At 40.1% G+C, this 19,713-nt stretch overlaps 1 protein-coding gene across 2 annotated transcripts in view; it reads right to left on the reverse strand.

Annotated features, from left to right (window-relative positions):
* LOC149141903 (actin-related protein 2/3 complex subunit 5A-like) overlaps positions 1-19,713 on the reverse strand; it is a 128,621-nt gene that overhangs the window by 47,863 nt on the left and 61,045 nt on the right. For both annotated transcript variants that reach the window (XM_089446885.1, XM_089446886.1), the window contains exon 3: positions 16,313-16,413. In XM_089446885.1, the coding sequence (XP_089303011.1) occupies positions 16,313-16,413 (101 nt within the window). The remainder of the gene's footprint in view (positions 1-16,312; positions 16,414-19,713) is intronic.

A 19,713-nucleotide genomic window follows, 5' to 3' on the forward strand; every position in this document is an offset into this window, starting at 1 on the left:
TGGAAGCACTTTCCCAAGGACGAGAAGGAATTGGGAGTGGAGTGTACAAGCCTAATTTTCTATTACTGGGCTTGTTTGTAGCACACATAGTACACACCCTTTGATATATTTAGAAACTGTTTCATGCATTCTTGGTCAATAACAGAACCTTTGCAACTGTGCAACTGTTTTACTTACACAAAAATGACCTGATATGAAAGAAGTATGTGCTTCTCGAATTATGTTAACTCTTTCAGTTTGTGGAATGCATAGCTTTCCCAAATGATATAACAGTTGTTCCTTTACATGATAATCCAATTCTTCTACCTGTTTGCCATGACTTAAAGTTGCATATACATCTTTAAAATCTACATCTTGAGCATATTGTTCAATGTAACTTTCATGAATCATTGAATTATGCTTAAGTATAGTAGATGCATTTATGATTGGTCTTTATGACATATCTACAACCTTATTGTGTATGCCTTTCTTATATCTGATGACAAGATGAAATTGCTATAGAAAACCCATCCACCTATAATGTCTTGATTGCTGCAATTTAGTTTGTGAGTGCAAATATTGAAGTGGTTGATGATCTGTATGTGTGATTGTTTCTTTACCCATTATGTAATGTTTCCACTTTTTCACACTTTGTACTAATGCATACAATTCTTTACCATATGTAGGATAGTTAACTACTACAGAAGTAAATGTCTCAGAATGATAACATATGGGTTTCCTGTGTTGCATCAACACTACTCCCATGGCATAGTCACTGGCATTTGTTTCAATCTCAAATGGATGCTGAAGATCTGGCAATGCTAGTACTGGTGCTGTACTAATTTTCTCTTTCAAGGTGTCGAAGGCTTTCTGCTGTTTGCCTCCCCACTAAAACACCTGTTTCAAACTTGTTAAAGCATGTAAAGGAGTTGCAATCAATGAAAAGTTAGCAATAAACTTTCTCCAGTATTGTGCTGCCCCTAGGAAACTCCTAACTTCTGAAGCAGATTTGGGTTTAGGCCAATTCACAATGACTTCAACCTTAGAGGGATCTATCTTCAATTCACCACCCCCTACAATATAACCCAAATAATTTAAAGATGTTCTGCCAAATTCACATTTCGACAGTTTTACATAGAGATTTTCTCTTTTTAAAACATCTAAAGTCTGCTTCACATGCTTTACATGTTCATCCCATGTCTTACTAAAAACAAGAATGTCATCTAAATAAACTATTACAAAATCATCAATAAATGGTCTAAATACATCATTCATAACTCGCATAAATGTAGCAGGAGCATTAGTTAAGCCAAAAGGCATAACCAACCATTCATAAAGTCCTTGCTTTGTCTTGAAAGCAGTCTTCCAGGCATCCTGTTCTGCGACTCTGATCTGATGATAGCCACTTCTTAAATCTAACTTAGAAAAGTAAACTGCGTCTTTCAATTGATCTAACAAATCATCTATTCGAGGAAGAGGATAATGATTCTTAATCGTTATTTTATTTAGTGCTCTAAAATCAATACACATTCGCCACGAACCATCTTTCTTTCTCACCAACACGATTGGCGATCCACATGGTGATGTGCTTGGTCGTATAAACCCCTTATCGAGCAACTCTTGTACCTACTTCTTTATCTCTACATTCTCTAAAGTTGATAACCTGTACATTCCAATGTTAGGTAGTGGAGCATCTTGTTGTAAATGAATATCATGTACTATTTCCCGCTTGGGTGGCAGACCTTTAGGTTCTTGAAATAGCATATCATACTCCGAAACAACTTTAACTAAATCAGCTTTCTGTCTAGGATCACAGCCTTCAAATGCATTGGATTTTTCAGGATCCTTTGCCTTTACAACCATTAGTAAAAATTGCTTACTTGAATTCACAATTCTTTTCATCTGCCCTGAGTTTATGAGAGAGTAGTTATCTTTGAGTTTATGAGCCCTTACAGTGTATTCTATTCCATCTTTAGTGAGTTGATACTTATTCTCAGCTCTATAGAAAATAGCTTTTCTATCATACAAGTATGGACTTCCTAAAACAATACCACATATATCCAATGGAACTATATCTAACTCAACCTCATCTACAAATGTTGATCCAATAGCAAACCTAAGTTTACATTGTCTCGTGACTTGTAGTTTTTTTTATCACACACCCAACCTAATGGATATGGCTTCTTATGAGGCTTTGTTTCTAATCCCAACTTCTTTACAATTGTTTCAGAAATCAAATTTACTTGTGATCCACTATCAAATAAAGTATCAATCTTATTATGCTTGGAAATTACTCTAATATGAAATAGCTCATTTCTTTTCCTCTCATTACTTTCATTATCAACAGATTGTGAAGAATTACTTGTGGATGCTTCAGAATCTTTACCTTTAATACCTGTGGCTGTAACTGTTGTTTCATCACCTGAATCCGACCCCAAGTCCTTCTGAATAGCAGCAACATTCTTTCTCTCCTTACCCCCGAACTTCTTAGGCTTCAGTTCTGGATGCAAAGACCAGCAGTGTGCCTCATCGTGTCCTTCTTTCTTACAATGAGTGCATGAAGGTTTATCCTTCTTTACAGTGTTTGCTTTCCTCTCCTTCCATTTCAGTTTCTTCTTTTCCTTGTTCTTGTTTACAAAATATTTAGATGATTTCCCAACCTCTGGGTTTACATTCTTACCTCTAGCCTCTAGATGTGTTGCTTGAACAGATACATCATCTAAGCTAGTGGGATTAAACATAAGTATAATATGTTTTAAATAACTATGAAGACCACCTATATACTTCAATAAAGTCTCAGGTGAGTCCAATGAAATACCTAGAGTTAAAGCTCTTTTCCTGAATTCCTGAGTATAACTTTGTACACTCTATCCCTTCAATTTCCAAAGAGTTTGCCAACTCATCATTGCCTGTTGCATGTAAGCCAAAGGATAGAATTGCTTTTTGATAGCAGAAACAAATTCATTCCAGGTAGAAATGATTTTACCATGTTTTTGAAGATCAGCTTGTGTCTTGCCTTCCCACCATACCAGTGCAGTTCCTCCTAGTCGAAGGCTAGCCAGCTGGATCTTCTTCCTTTCCGATTCAATGTTTTGCACCCTGCAATATACATCAATTTGCCTTATCCAATTATCTAGCTTCTCTGCATTAAGTTCTCCATCATAAATTGGCAAATCAAACTTTACATCTAATTTGATTAAAGAAGTTTTCTTCTTCTTCTTTGAAGAGCTAGTTTTATGCGAAGAGGATGACTCTGAGGATGATGATGATGATGGAGGAGATGGTGGAGGAGGCATTCCTCCTTTTCCTTTATCTGGTTTAGGTGTTGAAGTGCTTCCACCTCGACCCTTCTTGAACTCCAGATACATCTCTTCCACCATAGCTCTTATGGTCATAAAACTGTCTATAAACTGAGATTCTGATCCCAATGGAGCTTCTTCTGCCATTCTTCTCTGAGAAAAGACTCTTCCGATCTCCGGATTAGCCTCAACAAGTTCTCCTTCTCCTAGTCTGAGCTTTAATCTAGTTAGCATTCAAATTCCTACACAGGCTTGTCTAACCTTAACAAAAACTAGTTGCTCTGATACCACTTGATCTTAAATGTGATCTTAAATAGAAACTAAGGTATTATAGACTTATGTGCAGGAAATGCCTATATTACTTAGTGCAATGGATCGATAAGATTGCGAATAATATAGACAATCAACAGTTAAAAGACATAAATAAACACATATCAACACAGCCAAATGATAAAGGAGTTCACCAGACTTCCTGGCTACGTCTCCTGGTCCAAGCTTTCAGTGCGACCTCTATATTATGTCTTCAAAACAGAGATTACAAGTGTGAGCTCAAACACTGAGTCTCAACACAACAGTCAGTGGCAATTACACAGAGTTACACGACCACCAGACCCCCTGGATGGTTCTCCAAACCCTTTTGGTTTTGCTCTGCTCTGCTTTCTCCACCTCTGTATTGTCAACTCCCTCTGGCTCTCTGGCTCTCGGGCTCTGTCAACCTCTCTGTTCCCTTATGTGTTTAACTTTTCTACGTTCATCGTGTTTTATAACACATTTTTGTTACAAAACGCTTAAAGCGTGGAAATTGATTTGTTTATATTAGAAACAGTTTGAACGAAAGGACTGGCGGGCGCGGGTGGTCCCGACTGTCCGACCCTTCCCCGACGCTAATCCCAAAACAGATGAATTGGACGGCTATCATGCCTCGTCCGCCAACAGCCCCTTTGACCGTTGATCTACGCTCCGTTAATCCAACGGCTAATGGCCATTTCAGGCGGCCCACTTGCACGGGGATTACCCGCCCAAAAAAGTGGTTTCCTCTCTCTTGCGCTGTGCTACGTGTCAGCCAATGTATGGAATCGGGCAGAGCCCGTCCAATACCGCTTACTGCTTGAAGCCTGTCCGAAATACCATTTACCATGGAATGCAAATTTTTGCTGTTTTGGTTCATAATTCCTTCAGGTCCGGCATATCGCATAGTCTTTGGGCCTGCGGTTAAGTCCTCCCTTTGGAAATATTGCGATGTGATAATGTGATCTCCACCGTTGGATCTGCGCGCCCGATCCGATGGCTCACATTAAGTCGCTGGTTCGCTGATCGCATTTCCCAATGGGCTGCCTCCGATACATTCCGTTGGCCACCTCCGATGCGATATCGCCGATTCCATCCCGACCGTTGATCTGGCAAATCCAACGGCTCTGATTCAACGATACATCATTTTCCGCTTCTCTTGGGTTTCCGCCATTCCTTGGTATTTTTCTCTGCGTTCTCTGTTTCCGATATTTGAAGACTTAAAGCTTTAAGATTAGTTTTGGATCAAGTTGTTTAAGGTTTGCTCTTATTGTTCAATAATAAAAAGGCCCTTGAGCCTCATTGTAAGGCAATTCAGAGGCATGTAGTTGCCATATCTCTTCTCAGAGATAAGCTACCATCGCCCTAGCTGGTTTATTTCCATTTCTGTTTGTAAGCATATTTCAGTGTTTTACATTAATGAAGTGAAGTATTATTTCCGCTGCATCTCTGTGTTTATGGTTATCTCTGTAATTTGTTGCATTCCTGTTTAAATGCGGATCATTTGTTGTCCAAGGCAAGAAGCAAAAAGGAAAAAGAGGCCATCACTTTTCAAGAAAATTTGCTCCTAGATTGTACAGTTCATATAAATGGGAACAGGGACTTATAAGCATGGCCACTATGCTCGTGACTGTTCAGAAAATAGAAGAGCACCAAGATCCAACTACAACAATCGTAGCAACAACTTCAAATCTGATTATAGAAGAAGAAGAGAAGCCCCTGTTGTTCATAAAGAAAGCTATAGTTCTTCCATGACTTCAAGGAACCCAAGGTATGATAATAATGCAAATGAAACACAATCACAGTACTTTCATGTTTCTGCTCTTTCTATTTTCTCTCTTGCAAATTCTTGTGATAGTTACGTAGTTGATAGTGGTGTTTGAAGACACTTTACTGGTTATAAAGTTCTCTCAAATTTGGTTGAGAGGGAGACGAATCTGAAAATCATACTTGGAGATAATTCTACATATCCTATAAAGGGATTTGGTTTTGTTTCTTTTCATTTGGATCAAGATAAAACTATATCTCTTCAAGAAGTTTTATATGTACCTGGTTTGAAAAAGAATCTTGTATCTATATCTTCCTTAGAAGACAAAGGAATGAAAGTTGCTTTCACAAATGGAAAAGTTCTCACTTGGCCAATGAGATATTGCATGAGAGATGCCTTCACTCTAGGATTGAGATTTGAAGGTCTTTATAAAGTCAATGGAATACCAATCCATCCTCTGATTCATGATAGTAATCATCAACGTGAATTGTGGCATCGAAGGTTCGCTCATCTGCACTGAAAACATTGCCTCATGTGAAAAAGATTGTTTCTGGAATGTCGGAGATTAGAGTGGATCATGATGGAGTTTTCCAAGGTTGTTCTTATGGAAAGCATGTAAAGGGACCATTCCCTTCAAGCAAAAGTAGAACTACTCAAGTACTTTATCTTATACATTCTGATTTATGTGGACCTATACCTATAACTTCTCTTGGTTGCTACTTGTATTGTATAATCTTTGTGGATGATTTTTCTTGCAAGACATGGATTTTCTTTTTGGAAAACGAAAGTCAAGCATTTAACATGTTCAAAGTATTCAAAGCTCTGGTAGAAAATCAAACTGGACAGCATATCAAAATCTTCAGATCTGACAATGGAGGAGATTTCACTACAAATGATGTCATTGATTTTTGCAAAGAAGTTGGAATCAGGAAAGAGACCACAGTACTATATAACCCAGAACAAAGTGGTGTGGCTAAAAGAAAGAACAGAACTATCATGGAAGTAGTGAAAGCTATGTTGCATGACCAAAAGCTACCAAAGTTTCTATGGGGAGAAGTTGCAAACGTGTCGTTTATGCCCAAAATAGATCTCTACACTGAGCCTTAAACAACAAGACTCCTAAAGAAGTCTTCACAAGTGAAAACGCTGAGGTTGGGAACTTAAGGATCTTTGGCTGCCCTATCTACTTTCATGTGCCAAAGGAAAAGAGGAACAAGTTGAAAGCTTCACGTAAGAAAAGTATATTTGTTGGTTATTGTGAAAATTCTAAAGCTTATAGAATATACGTGTTTGGTAAAAGAAATATAGAGTCTAACAGGGGCGTATCATTTGATGAAGATGCATCTCTTGGAAAAGCAAGAGACACTCCTCCTCCTCTTGCTAATGTTGAAAGTCAGGATGATTCCTTGGATGCTCAAGAAGATTCGGAGCCTGAGTTTGATCCTGCTAATGAACCCATGGAGACCATGGACCCCTTGGGTCCTCCTCCATGTGATCCTCTTGTTAGAAAGAGAACATTATGGCTTCGTGACACTTTATAGGATGTTGATAGACATGCTACCCCTAGAGGAACCTTCAGAGAAAGCAAGAATCCATGACGGTTCTAGGGATACGTTGTAGCCATGAGCAACATTATTCAAGTTGAACCATGCACTTTTGAAGAAGCAGTGAAAGATCAATTATGGAAGATGCAATGGTCAAAGAATATGAGTCCATCATACATACTAATGTATGGGAAGTAGTTCCAAAACCCGAAGGTAAGTCTGTTGTGACTTCTAAGTGGTTGTACAAAATTAAACATGGTGCCGATGGAAATATTGAAAAATATAAAGCTAGATGTGTGGCTAGAGGTTTCTCTTGGAAAGAGGGAGTAGACTATGATGATATTTTTGCACCTGTTGCTCGATATACTACCATTTGATCTATTGTGGCTCTAGCCGCTAGCCAAGGATGGACTCCTAACCATATGGATGTGAAAATTGTTTTTCTGCATGCCTTCCTCAAGGAAGAAGCATTTGTGGAGCAACCACAAGGCATTGAAGTACATGACCAGAAAACTCGTGTGTAGACTGAAGAAAGCTCTCTATGAATTGAAGAAAGCCCCAAGAGCTTGGTATGCCCGCATTGGTAGCTTCTTGATAAAGCTTGGTTTTACTAGAAGCAATGTTGATCCAACTCTCTACCTTCAAAATGGTCCAAGGTATGCCTTAGATTTTGGTATTATATGTTGATGACTTATTCTTGATAGGTGGAGAACCTCTTATCCTCCAGTGTAAGAAGGAGTTGGCTTTTGAGTTTGAAATGAAAGATCTTCATTTGATGCACTACTTCCTAGGCCTAGAGGTATGGCAAAGATCTGGTGAGATTTTCCTTTCTCAAGGAAGATATGTTGTCAAGCTACTAGAAAGATTTGGTATGACAAAATGTAAATCCATGAATACACTAATGGAAATGAATTTCAAGAAGTTATGTGGTGAAGTTGCGGGTCCTGATTTGACAATCCTTATGAGTATCTACCACTAATTGGGGCACTGATGTTCTTAGTGAACACTAGACCGGACATATGTTTTGCGGTAAATAATCTGAGCCAATAAATGATTAAGACATCACATGCACACTGGATTACTACAAAGCATGTGCTGAGATAATTGCATGGGACCATCAATCTTGGATTGAGATATCTTGTTGGAGATGTGAGACTATATGGGTACTCTGATGTTGATTGGGTTGGTAACTCCGCTGACAAAAAGAGCACATTTGCATGTTGCTTTAGCTTGGGATCTGCCATGATACCTTGGATGAACAGAAAACAGAAGTTTGTATCCCTTAGCACAGTTGAAGTCAAGTACATTATTGCTAGCATGGCTATCTATGAGGCAATATGGTTGAGGAAGTTGTTTGGAGAGTTGTTTGAGCATGTACTAGATACGGCAATGATATACTATGACAATAAAAGTGGGATTCGACTTGTAGAAAATCTCGTGTTCCATGACAAGTCCAAGCACATTAAGATTAAATATCACTATATCCGGGATATGGTGCAAAGAGGAGTAGTGAGGCTCCATCGTATTGTGATTGATGATTAGATAGTTGACATACTATTAAGTTTAGGTATGTTCTATGCTTAGAGCAATTTATTTCAATTTTCATAGTTAGCTCACATCAGCATTAAAGTAAATTGCAGATAGAACATAAACATAAATCGCAGAAGACAAGCCAAGACAAGAGGGCACAAGATGTGGCGCTAGACAGGGACAAACCCCAATGTGGGGAAACCCTTGATCAATTCTTCTTATATGTTCTTCAATAGTTCAGCAGAGAGAGAGAGAGACGGTACATTTACAATAGAAGTCAACACTTTGACTTATCTAGATAAGAGCATAGATCATCTCTAAGAAGATGATACATGAGATCAGTTGAAGACATCCTGCTTCAATTGAGGTGACTCCTTCACCTATCATTGTGTTGCATGCTGCACCATGCTGCACCCATCATCACAATGTTGGACCTTATGACCATGTTGTACACATCATACTGTTGCACCTTATGTTGCATTGTTGTCCTAGTGTTTAGCACTGTTGTACCTTGTGTCACTGCTGCACCATGATGTCACCCATGTGCTTTCTGCACCATTGTTGCTTCGTGCACTTGCTACACCAAGTACTATAATGTTGTCCCATGCATCTTGGCAGCACTATGTCACCTTGTCATCCCATGCATCTTGGCAGCATTATGTCACGTTGTTGTCCCATGCATCTTGGCAGCGTTATGTCTTGTTGTCCCACGAATTTGGCAGCATTATGTCTCCTTGTTGTCCCATGCATACGCGCAGCATTATGTCTTGCTATCCCATGCATAGTGGCAGCATTATGTCTCTCTGTCTCATGCATCTTGGCAACATTATGTCACCTTGTTGTCCCATGCATATTGGCAGCATTATGTCTTGTTGTCCCATGCATCTTGGCAGCATTATGTCTTGCTGTCCCATGCACCATACTACTATGTACAGCCACCAATTTGGCTCCCACGGACTGCCCAACAATCTGGTCCAAACTGATCCTCAACACCTACAAGAAATGTCATAGAAAACATAACTTAGCTCACTATTTTGAGGTCTGGTTTGTTTACTGCAACTTAGGTCTAGTTAGGGCATATCACAGTGTCTCTGCCAGCCTTCTTTTCTGCCCAAATTTGCTCCAAGGTGATGCAACTGCCCTTCCTTGTGGGGATGAGACCCTTCACAATACTCCTAGGCGGTTCCAGCCTTTACAAGGTCCACGGCCTGCCCTCACAGCAAGCTTCCATAAATTTGCAGCAAACTGGTTAAGGGTTTGTACTTTGCCCATCCTCTAAACAGTTAATGCGGTTGCCCTTCCTTGCAATAATTCGATCACCTGAGATGGCCTAAGACAACCCTTCAAACCTTCGCTAGAAGGCTGCCTTAGCTGCAGCTAAAACAAAGAATGTTTAGGGTGGTTGAACAGCGTTTAGGGCAGCTTTGATCTTGACAATGTATAGCCTTGCGTCCACCATAAGAGTTGCCCTCCATATAAGCTACCACATTAGGACATAGAGCCTTCTCTTCATTGCATGCATCTATATCTAGGGCATGCCTTCTCTATGACAGTGTTGAGCTAGGGCATCCTCTCCTTAGGGCTGCATAGATTCTTAGGATCTCTTCCTCCCAACAAAAACCCAAAGACAAGTGGAGAGGAAGAAAACACAAGAAGTGTGTTTGAGAAATGACTCTCAACTTCAAGTCATCTCTTTTTATACTAAAACGTTGAGCACATGTGAGGTTTATTTGGTTGCTGGCTGACCTTGACGAATTGTCTTATAACACAAATAAATTCATAACTTCATGAATACTTATCGGAATTGGATGATCTTTAGATCAATCCTACACCTCTCGATGAGAGGGATCCAGGAAAAATATCAACTGCCATAAATAAGATGACCCACATTGAGTTTGGCCCTAGTTGCCGATTTTAACACTCCCTCTCAACTATGGAGAACTCCATCCGTTGATCCATATGTCTGACTGTACTATCTCTACCATCAGTGCCCTGCACTGATCTACTCTGCCTTGCTCTGCTCTGCTTAGCTCTATTGAGCTCTGCTTTGCTCTGCAAAACCATGAAGAAGAAGAATTGATCGAGAATGTCTCATACCATTCTCTACTGACCCGAAGTCAGTTTTATTGATCCCAGATCAATATCACAAAGAGTTTCTCAAACCACTCATACTAATCCTAGATCAGTTTCATTGCTCCCAGATCAATGGAGGTCATCCTAACATAGGGAGTGTGGTAGATACAATGATGCGTCCATCTATAGTACTACTATGGTCCCTAACCCCATTTCCCTGCTCATTGATCAAATGAGAGGTACTTCCCATGAGTCCCAGACTGCATGGGTAGGATGCCTCGACAGGAGAACTAATCATCCTGTCCATAGGAGAACAAATCATCCTGTCCAACAGTCGCCAGAGGAGAACTAATCATCCTGGCCCACAGGAGAACTAATCATCCTGTCCCACAATCGCCACAGGAGAACTAATCATCCTATCCCACATGAGAACTAATCATCCTGTCCCACAGTGGCCACGGGGTGTCACAGGGGAAGTTTGAACCTTTCACCCTATACATAGCGCACCACCAAGGGAGGGTGAGTCGCCCAGTGGTCGCATGTCGCTCCAAGAAGTACGTTGTGCCCCCCTGGAGCTCCCAGAGCTCAATGTATGCATCATGCAGGACCCTTATAAGAAGGTCTCTCAACGACTCCAAGTCGTTTGGGAAAGTCACAAATTTGACCTTTCCCCGGGGCTTTGACAGAATATCTGCGACCTGTACATCAATCTCAATGCAATGGAGCCTCCTCGCTCATCGACATACCATATCCCAGATAAGGTAGCATATGATGTCTATATGCTGGAGCAATTATAAAATACGAGATTCCTCAACAATCGAATCCCCTCCTAGTTGACACAGAGGATTACGATGATATCCATCATGTGTACAAACAGCTAGTTGAAAAGCTTACACAACTAGGAAGCTTCACACGAGATCATACTCGTAGCTATGTATTTGGTCTCAGCGGTGCTTATAGCAATCGACTTCTGCTTCCTACTTATCCATGATATCGAAGCAAAATACAAAGAGAACCAGCACCCAGAAGTGCTCTTGCGATCCTCCACATTGCCTGCCCAGTGAGCATTCGAATAATCATGCAGCTTCACATTTCCGGCAGTGTATCTCAATTCATGATAGATTGTGCACCAAAGATAACTTAGAAGATTCTTGGCACCAATCCAGTGAGGCTCAACTATATATGAGCTCATCATGCTAACTGCAAAACATATGTCCGGACAGAAGTTCACCAAGAACATCAACGCGAATGAGTTTATGAAACTCAAAGGCATTTCCCAAATCTGATCTAACATCACTACCATATAACTTCTAAAAGTTAAGATCCTCGAGGTAGTCTCAGGCTTGCAGTTTATCATTCCACATCCGGAATCCAACTCCCTCTTACTTTTGCAAATGAGAGGGTATGCACCTGTCAAAAATAGGTCGTCCTCATAAGGTGCCGGTATGAGAGGTCTATCATCCACAACCTTCGGGTAATGGTTTGAATTGATTTCACTCCTAGTGAATCTCAGCTTCATCATACAGCTATCAATCCTCTCATACTACGCCTGGGGTGTTTTGCTTCAAGCCATAGAGGGATTTCTTCCACCTGTATACATAAGATTCCCGATCATGAATCTCAAACTCCTCGGGTTGTTCCAAACTTGTGGACCTATTGCATGAAGGCAATGGTCCCCTTGTAAGATTTTCCTTCAGTACATCTCAGACATGTACCTTCATGCTCTTCTTGAATTCAGGTATCCATGTCACCATTTGACTCACATCGGGTAGGGCCCCATAGGTAGACCTCCGGTGTTATAGATGCGATATGTCAATTGACATGATCCCCAATGGACCATCCTGCAACTTGATACAAATTGCCAACCCTGAACCCATGAGAAAAAGAATCTTTGAAAATTCTATTTTTAAACACGTACCTTTCCATCGATGAATGCCACCTTGAAACCTTTGACTTCCATTTCCGAGATGGATACCAGGTTCTTCTTGCGATTAAGTACATAAAAGAGATTCTTGTAAATGAATAGAGTTACCCTCATTCAATTGAGGGGTAACATTCCCTACACCCTTTCCGGGATAGGTGGCATCAACTCCAAGTATAATCCCACGGTTGTTTTCGTCTCTACCAAATTCGAGAGAGCACCCTTCTATCTGATGAGGTGCCTTGAAGCACTACAATCAATAAGCCAGATTCCCAAAGAATCTGAAGGAGAGGGCCAATACAAGATAATGCTTCTTTATCTTATCAGAAACAACATTTGATTCTTCATACCTGGGGTTCCTTGCTTTCTTTGAAGAGTCAGTCGTTTCCTTGATGACCTGCATTACCTGTCATTCCTCTGATCATTGAAGATGTCCTGGAATGATTGTTATCATCATCAAGTGATGTGTCTCTATTGAAGATGTCCCTAGAATGATTGTTATCATCATCAAGTGATGTGTCCCTACCTCAGGCACTCCTTCACATAATGGCCGAACTTATTACAACCAAGGCATCTGCCTTTCTTTCCACCCTTAGATCCGGACTTCCCATTGAAGTGATCTTTAGGTAGGCCATCAGAAACTTCCGTTGCGCCATTCTGATAATACTCTCTGCTTCGACTTCACCCTTGGTGAATTTGAAGAGGGATGAGGAATCCATTGATCCTTTTGTCCTTTCCCAACTGTCTTCGGTGATTGCTCTTTCACTCTTGCTTAGGCATTGTCTTCACCTTAGCTTTGATACCATGTTAAGTTTAGGTATGTTCTATGCTTAAAGCAATTTATTTCAATTTTCATAGTTCGCTCACATCAACATTAAATTAAATTGCAAATAGAACATAAACATAAATCGCAGAACACAAGCAAAGACAAGAGGACACAAGATGTGGCACTAGCTAGGGACAAACCCCAATGTGGGGAAACCCTTGATCAATTCTTCTTATATGTTCTTCAATAGTTCAGCAGAGAGAGAGAGAGATAGTACATTTACAACAGAAGTCAACACTTTGACTTATCTAGATAAGAGCATAGATCATCTCTAAGAAGATGATACATGAGATCAGTTGAAGACATGCTGCTTCAACTGATTCTCCAAGGTGACTCCTTCACCTATCATTGAGCTGCATGCTGCACCATGCTGCGCCCATCATCACAATGGTGGACCATCTGACCATGCTGTACACATCATACTGCTGCACCTTATGCTGCATTGCTGTCCTAGTGTTTAGCACTATTGTACCTTGTGCCACTGCTGCACCATGCTGTCACCCATGTGCTTTCTGCACCATTGCTGCTTCATGTGCTTACTGCACCAACTACCATACTGTTGTCCCATGCATCTTGGCAGCACTATGTCACCTTGCTGTCCCATGCATCTTGGCAGCATTATGTCTTGTTGTTCCATGCATCTTAGCAGCATTATGTCTCCTTGCTGTCCCATGCATATTGGCAGCGTTATGTCTCGCTGTCCCATGCATCTTGGCAGCATTATGTCACCTTGTTGTCCCATGCATCTTGGCAGCATTATGTCACCTTGCTGTCCCATGCATATTGGCAGCATTATGTCTTGCTGTCCCATGCACCATACTATTATGTACAGCCACCAATTTGGCTCCCACAGACTGCCAAACAATCTGGTCCAAACTGATCCTCAACACCTACAAGAAATGTCATAGACAACATACCTTAGCTCACTGTTTTGAGGTCTGATTTGTTTGCTGCAACTTAGGTCTGGTTAGGGCACATCACAGTGTCTTTGCCAGCCTTCTTTTCCGCCCAGATTCGCTCCAAGGTGATGCAGCTGCCCTTCCTTGTGGGGATGAGACCCTTCACAATAATCCTGGGCGGTTCTAGCCTTTACAAGGTCCACGGCCTACCCTCACAGCAAGCTTCCATAGATTTGCAGCAAACTGGTTAAGGTTTTGCCCGTCCTCTAAACAGTTGATGTGGTTGCCCTTCCTTGCAATAATTCGGTAACCTGAGATGGCCTAAGACAGCCCTTCAAACCTTCGCTGGAATGCTGCCTTAGCTGCGGCTAAAATAGAGAATGTTTAGGGTGGCTGAACAGCGTTAGGGAAGCTTTGATCTGAAGAGCGTATAGCCTTGTGTCCACCATAAGAGTTGCCCTCCATGTAAGCTACCACATCAGGACGTAGAGCCTTCTCTTCATTGCCTGCATCTAGATCTAGGGCATGCCTTCTCTATGATAGCACTCAGCTAGGGCATCCTCTCCTTAGGGCTGTGTAGATTCTTAGGATCTCTTCCTCCCACCAAAAACCCAAAGACAAGTGGAGAGGAAGAGAACACAATAAGTGTGTTTGAGCAATGACTCTCAAGTCATCTCCTTTTATACTAAAACATTGAGCACATGTGGGGTTTATTTGGGTGCTGGCCGACCTTGACAAATTGTCTTATAACACAAATAAATTCATAACTTCATGAATACTTATCGCAATCGGATGATCTTTAGATCAATCCTACACCTCTCAATGAGAGGGAACCAAGAAAAATATCAGCTGCCATAAATAAGATGACCCACATGGAGTTTGGCCCTAGTTGCCAATTTTAACACATACTTACCAACAGTGACCTTCTTAGAGGTTATCCTCAAATTGTACCTTGTGGATTAGGGCTTTCATTATTAGATACAATTTGGGCAATGGGACACAAATCCCAATGCAAGGCGCCCACTTGTAGTGGTGGGTACAACTTCTTAGTAAGCCATTAGGTCGTACACACTTAGTGATTTTTTCCAACACAATATAATAAAGATTAGTTCTAGAATTTGCCTAAGTTCTACTATGGGGGAACAAGCATTAACCATTATACATGTCTCAAGTCCTAGGACAAAGTGTATTTCCCAGATCCCTAAGTAAAAGGTAGGTGATGTGATGAATAACTATGAAAAGGGAAGTTGAAAAACTTCATGTGCTGACCCTCAAAGTCATATGATATGATGCATAGGTTTTTGATCAATTAGCTTTCAAAGGCCGGGAATTTATGTATATAAGCCATTAAGAGGGAGATTAGCATTGAATTGCCTATCCTTGACGTTGTGAGGCATCCCTACACAAGGGGTTATGGGCCCACAAAACAAGGGCACACACTGCAAGATAGTTATTGAATATACATGTCAAGTTTGACTAGGTCAGCCCTAACCATACCTAGTAATACAATAAATGGAATAAAATATGGCCTTACCCATAATTAGAAGTACATAATGATACATATTACATATGAATCAGTCATGTCCATATGTACAAAATACACCAATAATTCCAACACCATCCAGATTTTCTCAATTTCATGTCCAATCACTATGATTTAGTGCTCTTGATTCAGGATAATTCTGAACTTTATTTGTATTCTGTTGAGTGCTCTTAGCTGGATCTAATCTGCAATTCACTTAGTCTCAACGTTGCTTCATGATGATAGGAATAAAGTTGGAGGCCACAACTATGTAGTAGGTTAATGTTATAGAATAAGCACTGTTTTAAGAGACATTAAGACAGAGAATGTCTCCCATTAAAGGTCATAGTTCTACTTTTCTGCAAAAGCCATGTTCATGATGACTTAAAGACTATTAAGACATGGTAACCCATGAAAGTAAAGCAATCAGTTCAGTCTCTCCACCTCTAATGTTAGTTCAAGACAGATCTAAAAGATAGGCCATGGGTGCAAAAAAAACATTATTCTTGTTCTTTGAGAACCATGACCTATTTCTCCAAGGATCACAGTGAGAAACTTGATACTATTTTCACTATGTAGCTGAACAAACCAGTAAACTTGGCCAAACAATAATAAAATGTGATTTTCAGTGTCAACAGTGTAGTGTGTATGCATTGGACTTACTTCATAAGGATGTCATAATACTCTGGATCCAAAGAAATAAACACCGCATCCACATCCTTATTTGCCATTAGAACACGATGCACCACTATCCAATTTGCTGACTGCAAAAGGACCCAATGCATTAGGAAAGTCATTTGCATTTTCTAGATGAATAATACATTGATTTAATTATAAATTCAAAAACATGACAAAATATTCAAATGCATATCATACAAAATTTTCTCTAGGAAAATTAGAATAATAACACTTTACGTTAAGAAAAAGATCAAATAGATTATGGAGTTTATACATTGTTATGATGTTGGAAGATAACTCACTCCAATGTTAGCTATTGGTACTTTGCATGCGCAATAAAATTTGTGGACTCTTACATATTTTTTTTTGTTTAACGGACTCAGTGTTACTTGGGAGCGGGAGCGAAAGCGGAGAGCGGGAGCAAAAATGGGTGCGGGAGTGACATTTACAAAAGCTCCCGGTTTGGGAGCGAATCTCGGAGCGATTTTTATATAATATATATATTTTATATTTTGATACATATATGTCAACAAAAACATGTAGAATGATGAATTAGATATAAAAAACATTAAAAAAAAAAATTGATTGATCATTGAACCATATAACAACAATCATCTAGAAGTTATAATCTTCATCAACCACGTCCACAAGTTAGTAACATACAACATATTGAGTCTCGTGAATCATGATTCATCAATCTTAAAGTTTGAAGTTTAAAGTTTCAACTTCAAGCTTTCAAAATTGAAAATTCAATATATAACATTTATCATCATTGATCACCAAAGTTGTACTTGTAAGCTAAGTTTAACCATTACAAGAAATAATATCTAACACGAAATAAAATGTTATAAAATGAAATGAAATGAAACAACTTTCACGAAGCATCATATTCATAATTCAGAATCATTACCAATGAGTTATAATTGCCAACTTCAAACTTCAAACTTAAACTGTCATATATTGTTTACAAAAAACATCATAATAAATATGAAAGAGTCAAGACTCAACAGTTATGAAAACTAATAGAAACTAGAAAAGACAAGTAAATTGTAAATCTATTATCTACTACTTCATGTCGCCCTTGCCACGAGAAGTGTCTAATGTATGAGCAGGTCGTGGTGGTCTTCTAGGAGTCTCCTCCCGCACAGACTGACGACCAGAACTAAAAGGCACATGCCCTCCACGTGATGGTGTAGATGGAGGCAGTGACAGCAAAGGAACAAGACTCGGAACTTGAGCATTGCTACTGGATGGTGGAGGTGGCATGGTTATTGCTTCATCTTCCTCTCCCATAAGTTCCACTTCCAGTTCTTCAAGATGTATAGTGCCATCCTCCAAATTATCATCCTCTGGGTGGTTGTTCCAAATTTTACATGTTGGATCCTCATAAGCCCGATCACAGTAATGACTCAACAACCTCAAGTTGTAATGCACATAAACCAAGCTTTCTGCCCAGTTCACATTATGTATGAAGTTGTAGGTTCTCCAACACCTCTCTGCAGAAGAAGTATTTACAACCTATCAGAGAACTTTTTTTGCCAATTTTGGCAAAAGTCCTTGGCCGCCATATGCTTCCCACCATGTGAGAGCATCAAATTTGTCTCTATCTTTCATTGCATGAAAGGTACCAAACAAACCAGTGCAACTGAAGTATCTGCCTAATTCAAGACGCACACTAGCACATTCCTCCCTGTCAGGTACCAACTTGTCTAATGCTTGCAAATATCTTATAGATACCTCTTCATCTATATGGGGTTTGACCCTAACCCCACCCCCTGGGGCAGGTTTGCCCAACCAAGATGCAGAGTAGTATTTTGGTGTAAGGATATACGCCAAGCAATGTGGTGGAACATTAAGTTTATTCCAGCGTATACACACACAATCGTGAATCAGTTTATACAAGTTGGGATCATTTTTATGAACAATATCTTTTATTTGCCCCAATATGGTATCCATCTGCTCATACACCTCGCCAATAATTGGTTTATCTGTATCTGCAAACCGAATAATGTGATAAACGGGCTTGGTGAAATCCAATACTTGCCTCACACATGCCCAAAACATACCATCAAGAGCGGTCTCCTCCACCTGTTCAAAACCTTGCCTGTTAGCTGCATTTGTAGCCCTTCCCTTTAATACTTGCCAGTGTAGACTTGATACCTGCTAGCCAATGACTCTCTCACCTTCAAAAGGCGCCTGAAGGTGAGGTAATAGCTACCAAATCTAGTCCTCGCAATCTTCAACAACTCCAATCTTGAGTGACTACGGAAAAGGCCATGGGTATTGCTACGATTTGTAATAAATTTTATCATTTCTTTGCCTCTCTTGTACAAATCACCAATCCATTTGTATTGTTCGTTTTTGTTCTTAACAATATCATGCATCAAAAGGTTCATTGTGTGAACCAATCACCCAAACCAAAATATGTTGGGGTATTTATCCTCAATAATTGCTCTCACTGCCTTACAATTAGGAGCATTATCAGTGATGACTTGGATGACATTGTATGGCCCAATACGGTCAATTGTTTCAAGTAATGGTTCTGCAATGTTGATGCCGGTCTTGAACTTGTCTGAGTAATCATATGCTAAAAGAAAGATGGCACCACTAACAAACACAGCAAGAACACTTATCAATGGCTTGCCTTTTACATTTGTCCATCCATCAGATACAATGGACACCCCATGGTCAGTCCAAGAACTTGTCATTCTATTCAAAGAATGTGATATTTTTGCTTTTTCATGATCAAGTCCAACGGTTCTAGCCTTGTCATACCCAGGGCTCTCGTATCCTTTTGGGGCATCATTTATGGCAGAAACCATTCCGTGCCAATAAGGTGAGCGAAGAACATTGAATGGTATCCCACATGCATAGAAAAACCTGTAAACTTTTGAATCCACATCATTCCTACACCCTTCATCAAGGAAATCTGATATGCTTCTACGCCTTAAACTTGGTGACCCTGTGCCTCCATATCCATTGCCTTGGGAGGATGCTGAAGGAGTTCTTTGTGCATGTGATTGTGAACTTGGTTCAAAGAAACCCTTTGATTTTTTAGATTTGTATTGGGCTTCCTCCTCTTCCCTTATGTATTTGGCTCTATCTGATGTTGACACCCCTGTACAAGTTTTGATTCTTATTTTTTTATCTCCATCCCATGGCCTTTTCCCGCAGAGGTGCTTTCTGGCATGGGTGTATGAACCTGTGTAATTATTGTTGCAATGGGGGCAATGAAATTTAGTGGATCCACCCCCTTTCCCTGCTTCAGGTTTATTTTTTTTAGACTCATGTTCACTCTCCTCCAGCTCCTCCTCTCCGGGGTTTTCATCAAATCCACTATGACCCACTTCTTCATCCCCTTCTTCATTTTCAACCCTCCTTTTTCT

The sequence above is a fragment of the Pinus tabuliformis genome, chromosome X (genome assembly GCF_031772625.1).
Source record: "Pinus tabuliformis cultivar Carrire ecotype Pingquan chromosome X, CPIR1, whole genome shotgun sequence".
NCBI classification, from domain to species: domain Eukaryota; kingdom Viridiplantae; phylum Streptophyta; class Pinopsida; order Pinales; family Pinaceae; genus Pinus; species Pinus tabuliformis.